The sequence below is a fragment of the Loa loa genome, assembly GCF_000183805.2.
Source record: "Loa loa unplaced genomic scaffold supercont3.291, whole genome shotgun sequence".
Classification (NCBI taxonomy): Eukaryota; Metazoa; Nematoda; class Chromadorea; order Rhabditida; family Onchocercidae; genus Loa; species Loa loa.
The window spans coordinates 38,287-52,669 of record NW_018108471.1 but is presented as its reverse complement, the minus strand read 5'-3'; the positions used below and the strand labels follow the sequence as shown (position 1 = coordinate 52,669).

The window sequence follows — 14,383 nt, the reverse complement described above, 5'->3', positions numbered from 1 at the left end:
ATAAGCAGAATGTATTATTATCTGATTTTCTTCATTCTCAGTTTCAATGCTTAGTAATTGTTATTCAATCGGGTTATATTACCAGCGTTACGGTCACATGACGCAAATTGTACAGTTCTGTCATAAAATTATCATTACAGCGTTTGACCGCACAATTAATATTTGTTTTTATTAACCGCTGGTTTTGATTGCACTTCACATTTATTTTTACCACAAAATGATTATCTGAGAAAAATGATGTAATTTAATTGCTAGTCAGCTGAAACTTATCCTTACATTGTGCTACATTTTCGTTTGAACCAGTGATGGGTATCAAAATAATCATGAAAACCACTACAGAAAAAATGGACATGTATCCATAGCAGACCTTCGTCGTTAACACGCATTCAGCTCTATCGGTTTCTTTGATTTAAGGACATATGCAAAAACTGCTCTACTGCTCTTTGCGATTTTTTTACAAAAGAAAAGAAAAAATTGAATATTAACTTTTTTTTTCAACGTTTAGAACAATTTCGCAGAGTACGAATCATTAAAATCTCTATGGGTATCCATCGAAAATACTGATTTCAACAGGCTCTTCTCTTTTGTATGGTTTTAGCTCAATGAATGAAAATCGACGGTTTTATGTTGTTTGCATGTATTCAATTTTATATTAATGCAACAAGTTTTTTCAATAAATTTATACAAAGTTTTTATTTTGCACGCTTATAACGGACTTAAATTTAAATTTTACCAGTTTTAGACGCTAGTACTAATGGAGAATTTTACAAAACATGCAAAAACTATGGTAAACTATAATAGAAGGGTATTAACGAATTAGGCGTTCAGCCTGTGTACACACAGAGTGGAATAGGTTTTTCAATTCAAGATTTTATATGGTTTTGCTAAACATTTTTCACTTTAGTTAAATCTCTTCCAAACGTATTAGCGTTTTATTATGCATGAAAGGATTTCGTTTCTTTGATTTAAGCGAAAAAAAAAAGTTCTATTGCGATGTTGCATTACTGCTTGTAGCTTTTTCGGTGTTTTTTTGATAAGTATTACTTGTTCTAAGCGCCCAATGCATTTAATTTTAGGCAAAAGAGGTGCGAATTCGTTTGCTTAAGCAATATTTTGGTAATGACGCACTGTTGAGTGCAAATGAACAGACTGCAAAGCATGAGAACAACGGTATTCCAATAATGCTCTTTATTTGTACTCATGCTTTTTCTGGGCAAGAACAGGTTGTGGATTACTTTGTACCTGCAACTTGCAAGTCAAACTTCTGAGTTAGGTCAGTTTTGAACTAAACACAATTCATTTCTACATTTGTGTATTCGGTTTACGGTTTCAGAATTTGGAAATGAATTAAAACCAGTAAAGGAGCTATCATTATATGACATGCAATGTAAATTGAACAATGCTGGTGCTAGCGGTATGTACTTCTGATCTTCAAAAATTTACGAATAAGCTGATTAATACAGGGTTCACAAACTCGCAAAACATCTAATGATAGTATGCTACACCTCTAGTGCAAAATTTCGGAAGCATAGGTGCTTCGGCTGCTTGATCTATAAGCATTTGAAAATTCTTTCTTTGTGAATTGATAAAAACATTATTTATTGTTTCCAGCGTCGATCTGACCTAGATAAAGGTGATAACAAAGGGTAAGTGCAAGCAAAACACACAGGAATGATTTTGATGCACCTATGTCATTTCAATTTTAAGTTTTGTGCAATTTTTTCTTTATATTTTATAGTATCGTGAATTGCTGTTAGTTATTAGTTATATCCAAGTTCTTTCATTTTGTTTCGTGACTTTTTGTGACTTTTTGTGATTTTTATTCCTTATTAGTGGTGTTTCGTATTATTGACAACAGCTGTCACAAATAAGATTCAAAGGAATGGAAATGAAACCATTCATGAGAGATGAATGGTAGTGTAACTATTCAGCAGTGGATATTTTCGAAGATATTGCAGTTAGACAAACGCTCATGAAAATGCATTGAAATGCACGAAATATTTAGCATTATTTGTTATAATCTTTTTCTATGTCTTTAAGCAAGGATATTTTTAGATTTGGTAATTGATTTGATTATGGAAGGGCCGAGTCATGAAGTTTTTTTAATGACAATTCAGCTTTCAAAAGCACTTCTTCATGAAGGAAATTATGAGGTCCACTTTTTTGGATGTTTTCCTATTTATAATCATTGATCTCAGCCGTTGTTTCATATCACTTCTGAATATATTGGATTTAAAGTAAATATTGAATTATTTTTAGGTTTTCAAGTTTGTCTGAGGATTGTGATTGATCTGGAAACGATTAAGTTTTAGGTGCAAATGTCATTTTATAATCGATTAAAAGAACAGGATACGTCGGAGCCATTTTTCAACGCTCTCAAAACAAAGTTACAAATTGCACAAAATAAGCTGAGAAGTGATATGATGGCTTGCAACGATTCACGTCAACGACACTGTATGTTATTGCAAATATTTGCCTCTCGGTTTTATGAGTTGCGCCACAGAAAAGTTCTGGAAAAAGAAATGGTGTTGTTAGTAGGGATGATTCGCATTTTACATATCCAAGAACTGAATTTCGATAAATTCTAATAAAGACTTAATTCTTTCTGTATTACTGTAATGTTTGGAAATTACATTCATACTCTTCCAGCACTGTCTAATTCAGTCAGTGGGCGTTGTAAGTTTTCTTGTATACTGTAGCGAGCATTTATGAAATTTTATATTTAGTATTTATGTGACTTGAAAAAGGCAAGGAAATCATCTCTGTTGTTGAAGCATTCAAAAGAGGAATGACCGCTGGTGATATTTAATGTGACGGTTGTATAATATATTCATAATTCCTTGCCATAATTTTTATAGATTCTGGAATTTTATAAATTTGATTTATATCTGTGGTATATATCGATTTATTTCATTATGTCTCAGTGTTAATTCATTACTAGCATCTGTGGTGAATTCCCCACTGCTAGAAGACTCAACATACTCTCCGGAAGAATTAAAATCAGTTGATATTAATTCGATCGAGCTAACTGTATCGTTATCAGCTATTCAAGACAGTTACCTTCCTGGATTGTTTGATCCCGATATTAACTTAAATTTTTGGGATGGCAAGTGAGTTCATTTTAAAAGTTATTTATACATTTTGGCAACAAACTTGCAAATAATCCAAGTGCAGCTTCAGCAATGAGGAAGGGGGTAAAGGAAGGTGGATTACTATAAACCAGCAAATAGTCTTATGAATTTCACTTGCTGTAAACTTGCACGCTTAGAAATGCCACTTTGGAAGTGGTAGCAATTGCTTCAGGATTTGCGGTCCTAGCATGACACGCTCGGCTAGAAATCACAGCTTACTGGAAGTATTATTAAAGCACACCCAATGACTTTTTTTTTATGAAGCTTATTCCAGAAAGACGCTTCTTCCCCAAGAAGTTGCCCTTATCGAACCAATTTTGCGTTTTCTACAACTGCTATGTGAAAATCATAATTTGATGTTGCAGGTTAGTGGTCACTAATTGATTTTGTGGAAAATCCCTTGAAGTGTAACAGTAATTTTTTTAATAGCTGAATTGTTCTAGAATTTCTTGCGGTATCAAGGCAGTCGTCAGAATCATAATTTGGTTGACGAAACACTTATGTTTCTTGATGTTATTTGCGGTAGCACCAAAGGTTTTTTTCTCTGTCTTATTTGTTTTGCAGGTCTTTTTGATTCAGATTTTCTCTCTGCTTATCTATAGTGCTGAATAATTTAAGAATTTAAGCATAAGTTTGCTTGAAAAATTTGCAGGATGTTTGGGTGTATTTCGTGAAATAGACGAACACAATTTTTCACTAATCATTCAAACTTTGGTCACACTGACCGAATTTTGTCAGGGTCCTTGTTGTGAAAATCAAGTAACAAATTTCCATTCTGTATTTATTGTTCTAAAACAAACTTCATATATTTAAAAAAAACTAGCATTATCACCATCATCACTGGGAGTCTACTTTTGATTCTGTTAGTACTTTTTTTTTTTTTTTTTGTAAACACTTTCATTCGGCGAAGAAAGCTGAAATGAAGGGTACAATATTTTCCAGAATGCAGTGGGCAATCATGAATCTGGACTTAATATGATAATATCTTTAGTACTGAATGAAATCAAACCACTTTGTTTAACACACATGGATTTGGCATTGGAAATAAAAGTAGGTAGATGGAATTTTCTTTATAACACCATATTTGATTTTATGACACCATATTTCAATTTAAAAGCGAAATGGAACTGCGAAACATTCAGAAAAAACTTGGCGTTGAATTAATTAAAGTTAGCAGTAACTGTTTGGACTTTTATAAAAGGTGATGATTTTGGAATCTTGGTTAACTTAATTTAGAGCGCTGCATCGAAGCTGTTATTGGCTGTCATGGAATCACGTCGTGATGCCGATAATGCAGAACGCGTACTTATGAACATGGATCATATGGCTAGTGGAGCGAATCAATTGGTAAGTTTATGATAGGCTTTCATTGCTGATCAAATAAACATGGTTATTTTAGCCATAATTTTTCCGATGAAAGTTTGGGTTAATTAAAACAAATGAATCGAAGTTGTATTTTGATACTGTGACAGAAGCGCTGAATGAAAATGCATTAATATAATTTGCAGAATATATTTCTGCTTCCAAAACATTATAATGTCTTTAGTTTGCCTTGAAAATTAAATACATAATATTTAATTTTTATGTCAAAGAGACGACGAAGTTCAGATAATGAACTGAAGTTCAAAATTTGCAGCAGAAGGCCCTGTTTTTATAAGTCTCTGTATATTCCTTATCTTTGCTTTTCTATACTTCAGCATTTCATTCTAATTCTTTTTATTCATTAACTATTTCAGCGGGTACTTCAAAGTAATTTCACTAAAGTTAAGCTTCACTGCATGAAAATTTTAAATTTTAAGGTCCAAGCAATTAAAATGGCATATGAGATGTCAGAATTGAAGGAGTTTGCAATGTCAAAAATAAGAAAGAGTTTTGAGGTTCGTTGCACTTTTATTTTCTTATAGTTAAGACATCGTTAAATTTTTTTATACCTGAACTCAATGTTTTTTTAATTCTTCAGTAAAATTCCCATACATGCTTTTATATTAAAAATGAAACTCTGTCGGATTTCTTTTATGTCAATTACTTTTTTCGTACAGGCTGAGAGAGAAGAAAACAATTTGCACCATACCCATATGAAATAATTAACCTTTTGAGTTGATATTCTGAAAAGCGAAACTTAAATTTTATCTGCATTTTACCGCGTTAATCTTGAAGTTATTAAGAAATGGCTTACTAATCAGCAAAGCAACTAATGATAAATATAGCAAGTGACTTTTAAAAATTTCAGGCAAGTAGTTCACTAACAAAATCGAAGCCTAGATTAAGTAGGCCAGATATTGTTATTCAGGATAATGTCGTTACACCGTATCCATCCGCCAATATAACTCTTGCTGACCCACAAGAGGTGTTTTTATTTTCTTTAATTTATTCTTCGTAAAGGCTCCACTTTTTCTCTTTTGGTGTTTGTTTTCATAATTCAGCACTAGTTTTTCCTCATTGGTTTCTCTTTATTAGGTTGGACATAATATCTTCATTCTTGCCACACAACTTTCGCGATACAATGAAACACTTCGACAAGCTTTGGATGCGGAAAATAATAAGGATCCGATGACTTCGAAAGCTTTACGGTACTACAAGCAGCACACTGCACAGATTGAGGTTTAAAATTGAAAGCTGGTTTGAGTTGAAAGAAGTCAACAAGTAACTGTTATCTTTTCACAATTCCAAATTTTTTATTGATATCTTGAAAGTATATGGTTGACAGAGTTCCCAATATGTTGACTCCTTTATTCAAAAATATAAAATATACAATCAATGGGAATAAATCTGATGCCATAGAAATGGACAAGGTGGAAGATTTTCGTAAAATCATAATTTATCTATACGATAACGGTGATGCAGCTAGACTGTGGGTAACATTTAGAAATTGTATTTCATCATCAACAAAAATGTTTTAATAACTTCCAACTCCTGTGACTGGATGATATGAAGTGTGAAATGTATTTTCATGGTGTACTTATGAGTACAAAGACTTGTTATCACTGAATAATTAGAACCAATGTTATACTTCTTATTTCTATGTTTAAAATTTTGAAAATGAGAGATGTTTTAGATAGTTCGCAGTGATCGTAAAATGGAACGAGTAATATTCCCAATCCACGCTATATGTAAATATCTTACACCAGAATCAAAGTTAAACATTTTGCTGGAAACCGAACACGATGCTCAAGGGTCCAAGGTTTTTTTCTGCTATTTATGAGAAATTTTTTTATTTTATTCTCTTATTTCGTGTTTTGAGTTGAAGCTATGATTGGTAAATATATGTTATACAATAAATGTCAGTGTTAGCTCCATTAAGTAGCTTTATTCAGAAATGCATGTGTACTTTTTTTAGGTAACAGAATTTTTCGGTCAATGGCCGGAACTTTTCGAGGAGATGAAGTGGCAAAGAAAACTTCAACGTAAGTAGTAAATTCGATGCGCAATTGAACGGGTATATATTTGTCTGATCAGTAATTTCAATCTATCTGATCAGTAACTTCAAATTTTTCAGATCGGAAGTACTTAAGCAATTGCACAAAACGACTGATATTATGGAGTCGGATATCATTCTTTTTTGCTATTTTGATCAATATGGTTATCGCAGTATTTTATCCTTTTTCAGAAAGTAGTAGACAAGGTACACTTCATTCTATTCTTGTAATCTTTTCAGCCATTTAATATTGTCATGGACATCTTAATTGGTTTTTGAATTCAAAATCAGTTTTCGAATTTCTTGCAGACATTAAAGTTTGTTTACTCACCAAATCATTTCCTTGATGAGCCATTTCTAATTAAATTGGTATCAAGATATTTTAGGCTTATCCGAATATACGAATTTAATATTATCTCAGTTCGTCTAGAACTTATAGGAAACCCTTAAAAATTTTTCGTCTTCAGAATTAATATCTTTGAGTAATCCATTCCTGTATGTGTCTCCTACAGTATCGTTATTATTTTTGCGAACGCAATGGAGTGAAAAGTATGCATTAAATGTTTGGATATATTCAAGAAAACACTGATGTAATAATGTAAACCTCCAGTTTTTATTGCATAGATTTGCAGAATTTAAAACACTAATAGTTATTCCCGTAAAAGCAAAACTTGATTTTAATTTTGCTAACGAGAATGATAAACATTTATAGAGCTTCACTCGGAAGAACAAATGAGATTTATTGGGCGTTTGCTGCCGTTATGTCAACTTTCACGATTTTATTTGTTACAATAATTGGGGTAGTATTGACGCTGCGTGTTATTGGTTTGCTTCAGGTTGGCTATTACTGGATTCGTCGTGGAATGAGAAAGACTTTAAAGTTATTTTTCAAAGTCATCTTGACGCACTTTGCGGGATTGTGAAACTATATACAGGATCTTGCATTAGTGTCCAGGGATAGGCTGAAAATTCCTTCACCCCATTTAATCAAATATGATAATCCTTGCTTCCAGCAAAGTGGGTAAAAAATCATGTAATTTAGTTGAGACTTGGTTAAAGGACTCAAGTTTTCGAATAATAAATTTTACAATTTTCTTATTTCGTAAATTTCGTTTAAAGCGGCTTCGCTTGTCGAAGTGTTCAGTGAAAAAAAAGAAAATTTTTCAAGGTGAAATGAGAAGCAAATTTCAGTTGATTAATAAAGGAATCCATGTACTAAGCTATGTAGGAAACCGTGGTTTAATTGATAAAACATGGCCTGAACGAGTTCAGGATAAGGGTATCTGGTACCATCTGGCATATTTGCTAATATGTATCCAAGGTTTTATTGTGCATCCGCTCTTTTACGCTTTACTTGTAAGTTTTCTTTTCGGTTTTTCATGTTTTAAATATTCGTCCAACTGTCCAAATAATCTTGCGTAATTCTATATAAATCCATTTTATTTTCTATCTCTTGATGTGATAATTTAACTTCAGTTTTAAAAATTAAAGGCTCTCTCAACTTTCCCTCCTCCTCTCTTTAATTTTTTAAATTAAACTACCTCCCAAACTTTTTAAAGCATCCTTCCGAAATAATGTGAAAATTTGCACATCCGACTTTTTCAGCTATTTGACATTGTGGCAAATGAGGAAACTTTGCGAAATGTAATTCGATCTGTAACGCGGAACTGGCGATCAATTATAATGACTGGTTTATTGGCTGTCATATTAGTTTATCTCTTTTCAATCATTGGATATTTGTATTTCCAGAAAGGTACTATTATACTGATCAGAAATAATGATTTCGACGAAGCAATAACCAGATTATGAATGCAGTTTTGTATTTGTTGTAGATGCTTACGTTTATTGCGCTTCCAGATTTTCAATTGGAAGTTGATGAACTGGATAACAGTGAAAAAGATAATATTGATTATGGAAGTTATCCGTCTATGGAATATATTCGTTCGCAACCTTTCATTTTCAGACAGTATGTCAACGAAAACAAGTGCTTGGAGATGGAAAACTTACCGAGTAATCAGCCTATTAACGACAGTGAGTTTACATTCTGCATCATACTTATTCAATTTATTTTAAAATGTAAATGTTATTCTGTTTCTTTTGATCTATCAGTTATTTTACTTACGAGAGCAGTCGCAAATTTTCTGCCTACCTCTATTTCAATTTTTGAAGCAAGATATTGCTGTTAATCTATTGATAAAGTGTTACTAATGCTATTAGCAGTCAGAAAAAAGGCCTGCAACGACAGAGTATTTTTTCCTTGTGTGGTGCTTTCAAGAGTTTCCCACTGTTTTAGCTAATATATTTTCTAGCTAATATACAGCTTCTGCTAATATATTTCAAATCTTTAAATTTAATAAGGCTTAGAGTGAATGAAGCAGTGCACTGAATTTAGAAATTTTACAATCTTTTCAGAAGGCGAATTAAAAGTTTGGTCATGTCAGACCTTACGTATGTGTATCCTAACAACTTTAAATTGGGGTCTCCGAAACGGAGGTGGTATTGGCGATGTGCTTCGGAACGTGGCACCACATGTATGTTTGATGCACAACTTTCACATTTAAGTACTTTTACATGTAAGTAATATACATATAATTGACAGTAATTGCTAAGCGTTATGTCACAGCAAGAATTTCAAGATATGTAATAAGACGACAATCGTACTATGCATAACTTAAGATACGGTAAGTGATCGTCATATTAATGACGGCAATAGTGATATTAATAATACTATCAATTACTGATTCAAATGACAGTGCTCATTGTCAGTTCCTCATGGACTCCTAAATTCATGGCTAATACTCAAACGATAGGATATGCAATACAATAATGAAATGGGCCCTGCAGATGACTTATTCTACCTTTCCATATATTCGATAAATTTAGTTAAGGTTCACGTTGCAAATAGAATTGCTTGTAGGAATTGTTTCTGTTTGTATTTTGGTGGTTTAATATTAAATTGTGCGAGCTGGCAATAAAGGATATAATAGAATAATTAGGATTCTTTATACTGTTAAACAAAAGCAGGAAGCAAAAGGAGTTAAAAATTATCTGTCAAGGAAGAATCGTTTTTATCTCGGATCGTCTATGATTTGACATTCTTTATCGTAATCATTATTATCGTGCTCAATCTGGTATTTGGTGTTATCATCGATACGTTTGGTGATTTGAGAGCTGAAAGAAATGAAAAAGTTGATCAATTAAGGAATAATTGTTTCATTTGTGGTCTTGGAAGAGGAAGGTCGGTTTCATCTTCCCATGAAATTTAATTGTCTTCTCCTGTGTTTCATAATCGTATAAATTTTGTAGCCAGAATGCAAATAAAACGTGGGGGAAAGAAGGACATGAGATAAAAGGAGAGATCGGTTCATCATAAGCTCAAATAACTGGATAATTCCTTTATACTTTCAGTACCATTCAAATTAATCCAGGTTTGACAATAAAATTGTAACTTTCGAGGAGCACCGAAAAAACGAACATAATCTTTACCACTACCTATATTTTATTGTGTGGCTACAAGTAAAGGATGAAACAGAATTCACCGGTCCTGAAAGCTATGTCGCAAATTGCATTAAGGTAAATTTTTGAACGACAGTTATTTCGACTCTTGCTTATTGCAAGATTTTTATTGATTTTCTTTTTTTATTATTGTAACAATCAAGACTTTTTTTCTATATTTAATGCTACATAAGGAATTCAGAAATATCATATTGTTTAGGAGCATAAAAGTGACTGGTTCCCTCGGATGCAAGCAATGTCGTTGGCTGAGGATAATCAAGAAGCGGAGCAAACCGATGACATTAGTGAGATTCATGACTCACTGAATAAATTGCTGGATACTATGAAAGAACAAGGACAGCAACTTGAAGAATTGAAACAGGTGATAGATGTTTCACGAAACATCTATGCAGCGTTAGCATAAATACTGTTACGAATGTGCTACTCTGAAACGTTTTGATGCATGCTTTCATCTGGGAACCATTTCGTTAAGTTTCCCTTCGTTTCTTCGTTGACAAAGTACGATGATATTGCCTCATGAGAAGAGAATAATTGAGTATATTTAAATTTTCTAATTTCTGTAGAAAAGACACCATTCTTCTGCAAAAGTTGGGCGGAGGACGTCAGCCAAAAAACCGTTAGAAGTTAACGTTATCGGGATAAGAAATTGAAGCCTGCATTTGGAAGCAACTATTGTATTTGCATTGTAGTGAGTGAGGTTGTCTAGACTAAGAGGTTTATTTTCTACTAAGAATTCCGACCGTATTAATCGGAAGCGTTCTAAGCATTAATTGACTTATCGATCTGTGGTCGTTCCAACCTACATTAGAACACTTCAGAATTCTTACCCTTTTCAAGCTGATTGGTTTACTAATGTTTATTCACTTTAAAAACATTTACCTCAACTCTGAAATTGCAGATGTTGTACAAGCAGAATGCTTTGCAGTTAGTGACGCCTCAACTCTGAAATTGCAGATGTTGTACAAGCAGAATGCTTTGCAGTTAGTGACGCCTCATATATGAAAATTCAAGTTCTTTGAATATATGCAAGTGCTTATGTCGCAAAACATTTACTCGCTGCGATATTTTCAAATTCATGTTTTTTTTCTCCTTTGCAACATGATTGAATCTCTTTTACGATTTGAAGTATTCGTAGTTCAGTAAAGGCCCATTGTACTCCGATAAATTGGTTAGGTATGTAAAAAACTTCACAATGCTTATCAATTCCCTATTAATTCACGGATGATTAACAGTAAGGAGCCCATATAAGGCAATTAAGGCCTGTAAAGTCAGTGAACATTTGATCTAACGGGATTAGATCCAACACAAACTACGAGAAATTATTAGCCGTTGCAGGGCAGTTACGTTTCGTTTTAACCCCTCATTTTGTATATAATTCCTCATGTAGTATTGGGAATTGTACATAGGATATATTCATACAAGTTCCTTTTTCTTATACTGTCCATTTTACCCCTCCTCAAATCATTTCCTGTTTTAATGTTGCCGTTCGAGATCTTTTTTCTTTTTCGGACAGTATTTACCGAGCATAGTTACGGACAAACGTTGCGCTCTTAAATTGACTGGATTTTAAATAAATTAATATGATTAATGGTGTTAAATACGCAAATCTAATATGTGAAGAATCTTCTCCGCGAAACAATTCTGTTTGCGGGAAAAAGTTCTAGAAGATAGATGACGGTCGCAACTCTGGGATTGCTATAGAAACCAGGCATAACGGTGCCACGTCACAAACTATTCGATGTAAATGAATTGGGGTGTCGCCACTTTTTTTTGTCAAAATCGAATCGCAAATCGAGTCGTCAACCTTAGCGTTATGCACTCTGCATCTTGTTGCAGTCATATTCCCAGCAGTTGCTGTCTATTGCTGTCTCAAACTTACTTTGGTAGAGGGGTGGTGACCTTACTGGGTGTTCTTAAGCAGTAGGGAGCAAGATTTTCTGACTGTTTAGTAATGAGAGAGTGCTGTGATTAATGCATATAATTTGAGTGAGATACACTAGGAAGTTTGACATTTTCAATTTGGATAGCTGAAGTGATCAAGAGTTCCAGGGATTCTCTTTTGGCCGCAAAATAAGTTGAAGCAGTATTTGGAATCGGAACTGTTGGTTTGGAAACCGTAATGGTATTGCCATCAATTTAGGGATTTATTTCCTTTGTCACGGACTGTCCGTAATAAAACTTTTCAGTGTTGGTTGACAATGTCAGTTCCTGGAACATTCAAGAAACTTTTTGCCGTGGCTGGCGGAGCAACAGCAGCTTTTTTAGCCGTGTCGTATGTAAGTCAATTATCCAGATTAAACGAAAGGCGTTATAAAGCGGTATACTTTTCAGAAAAACTCTCTGTAGGTAAAGTGACCAATAAATGACTAGATTCGTATTTTACTCGCGCCAAATATTCGTTGTTGCTGAAAATGAAATACCTTGCTTACGCTAAATTTCAGTATGCTGTACACCTATTCGTGCTAATTTAGATCCATACTAGCTATATTTCTTTAGACTGGGGAGCTTTACAAAATGAATTATCAGATTGATGAAGCGGATGCCCTTGCTATTCGAAAAATCAACACGGGTTACGCAGAACTCCAAAAGGTATATTATGACTTTTTCTTTTTTACACATTCCGAAAAAATGAAATCTTCACTGGTTGAATAAACAGTACCAACTACCGTTTGATAAGAGATGAAAAGTGCTACTGTTCAGATTGTATTTTATATTTGGGAGGCTATAATCTTTGGAATCTGATGGGCCTTTTTTGCTTTCTCTGTGATGGTAAAGGCATAGCAAAGTATTTCTAAAAACAAAGCAGTAATAAGTTAAATGAGGTCAATAATTTCTGGAACTTGCTACAATTTCTAAAGCTGGAGACATTTAGGATAAGCATTGTAATTCGCTGTTGAAGAAAAACTTAACACCTACAGTTTTACAAAAATTGGAAAACAAAAAAACGAAACTGGGTGCTTCTCTTTACGACATAATTCGTTCTGGTACGTTTCTTTTTATTTCCGACTGCGACAAATCCATCTGTTTTCTCAATTTCCGGAATAAATAGTAGTTCTTTGCGTCTATGCTTTAGACTGTAAAATGATGAATGTTTCATTATTTTTTAGGTTTGCATAACCATGACTTGGCGATTGGTGTATATGCAGCGGATCCTGAATCATATCACAAATTCGCTCTTCTTTTCGATAAAATTCTGGAGGATTACCATGGATTCAAACCAGGAGCAAAACAACCACTCGTTGATTTGGGGGAGGAAAAAATCAACGAATTCCCATCTCTTGATCCTACAGGAAAATATGTTAAGTCAATCAGGTTAGTTTCCTCACGTAATTTATTCTTATTTATATAATAGTATACTTTATTTGAGAAGTGACTCCACAAACTGATCGAACTCATTTTTGTCTGTTCCCACCTGTGCACGCTTTCACAGGAGTCAGAAATTTATTTGCTTGAAATTTAGTTTTAAACGTAATTTCATTTTTGAAACAAGCGATGAAGTTTTTTTTTCAGAATTCGCTGTGCTCGTTCAATTGCTGGTTATCCGTTCAACCCACTTTTAAGTGCAGATGATTACATGATCCTGGAACAGAAGGTTGGTTCCATTTTCGTCCTTGCCCCTAACCCGAAAATGGGCTGATGTTCTTGTATGATCGGCGGGCATTTTCGACATTTTTGTTCCTGACATTTTTGAAGTTGATTGCCTCATTGTTCATAAATTCAAGGTGAAAAATGCACTGCTGCAAATCGAGGAACCTGAATTACGTGGGGTTTATTATTCGCTGGATAGAATGCCGAAGAAAACGCAGGATGAGCTTGACAGTAAACAGCTCCTGTTCAACAACAACAGTTCTTTATTGAAACATGCAAATGCCTACAATGTCTGGCCAGAGGTGTTACTTCGGTTCTTTTTGAAATGTGTTATCAGAAAACCGGGTCCAGTCTTCCTTTGTCATTAATGCAATCAAATCATTCAATGAAGCATGTGTCCACAAAAGCACAACTGTAGGTCAAATTCAATCGTGTTTGATAATGTCACCACTTAGTTTTATTAACCAGTAATTAGGCTTCTGACGAGTTATAATTTTGAATCTGTATGCCATGTTTTTCTTCATTGGTTCTAGGGGCGTGGAATCTTCCACAACAATGACAAATCTTTCTTGGTGTGGGTTAACGAGGAAGACCATATCAGCATGATCTCGGTTGAAGAAGGAAGCGATGTTGACAAGGCACTTGCTCGTTTAATACGAGGCTTGAAGGTGATTTCATTTGTTGGAGGAAAAAGAGATGGAGTAGCAGAATTCACATTACCACCATCATTTTT

The 14,383-nt window shown here is 33.9% G+C and overlaps 2 protein-coding genes across 2 annotated transcripts in view; both read left to right on the top strand.

The window, feature by feature from the left end:
• The window catches only part of LOAG_18397 (cation channel family protein), a gene marked incomplete at both ends in the record, with an annotated part of 24,009 nt that extends 13,544 nt beyond the window's left edge, over positions 1-10,465 (top strand). Inside the window, 25 exons of the mRNA XM_020451057.1 lie at positions 1,077-1,170; positions 1,334-1,414; positions 2,056-2,153; positions 2,313-2,530; positions 2,925-3,110; positions 3,406-3,496; positions 3,575-3,665; positions 3,784-3,890; positions 4,074-4,181; positions 4,368-4,478; positions 4,931-5,008; positions 5,362-5,478; positions 5,589-5,732; positions 6,187-6,312; positions 6,469-6,535; positions 6,628-6,753; positions 7,014-7,095; positions 7,259-7,382; positions 7,738-7,902; positions 8,152-8,299; positions 8,404-8,577; positions 8,959-9,077; positions 9,603-9,784; positions 9,975-10,119; positions 10,262-10,465. Coding sequence (XP_020305194.1) covers positions 1,077-1,170; positions 1,334-1,414; positions 2,056-2,153; positions 2,313-2,530; positions 2,925-3,110; positions 3,406-3,496; positions 3,575-3,665; positions 3,784-3,890; positions 4,074-4,181; positions 4,368-4,478; positions 4,931-5,008; positions 5,362-5,478; positions 5,589-5,732; positions 6,187-6,312; positions 6,469-6,535; positions 6,628-6,753; positions 7,014-7,095; positions 7,259-7,382; positions 7,738-7,902; positions 8,152-8,299; positions 8,404-8,577; positions 8,959-9,077; positions 9,603-9,784; positions 9,975-10,119; positions 10,262-10,465 — 3,186 coding nt within the window. The remainder of the gene's footprint in view (positions 1-1,076; positions 1,171-1,333; positions 1,415-2,055; positions 2,154-2,312; positions 2,531-2,924; positions 3,111-3,405; positions 3,497-3,574; positions 3,666-3,783; positions 3,891-4,073; positions 4,182-4,367; positions 4,479-4,930; positions 5,009-5,361; positions 5,479-5,588; positions 5,733-6,186; positions 6,313-6,468; positions 6,536-6,627; positions 6,754-7,013; positions 7,096-7,258; positions 7,383-7,737; positions 7,903-8,151; positions 8,300-8,403; positions 8,578-8,958; positions 9,078-9,602; positions 9,785-9,974; positions 10,120-10,261) is intronic.
• A 1,696-nt stretch (positions 10,466-12,161) lies between these two features.
• The window catches only part of LOAG_18396 (arginine kinase), a 4,621-nt gene continuing 2,399 nt past the window's right edge, over positions 12,162-14,383 (top strand). The window contains exons 1-7 of the mRNA XM_020451056.1: positions 12,162-12,338; positions 12,559-12,651; positions 12,935-13,046; positions 13,170-13,374; positions 13,573-13,654; positions 13,785-13,952; positions 14,184-14,318. Coding sequence (XP_020305193.1) covers positions 12,261-12,338; positions 12,559-12,651; positions 12,935-13,046; positions 13,170-13,374; positions 13,573-13,654; positions 13,785-13,952; positions 14,184-14,318 — 873 coding nt within the window. The 5' untranslated portion in view covers positions 12,162-12,260. The remainder of the gene's footprint in view (positions 12,339-12,558; positions 12,652-12,934; positions 13,047-13,169; positions 13,375-13,572; positions 13,655-13,784; positions 13,953-14,183; positions 14,319-14,383) is intronic.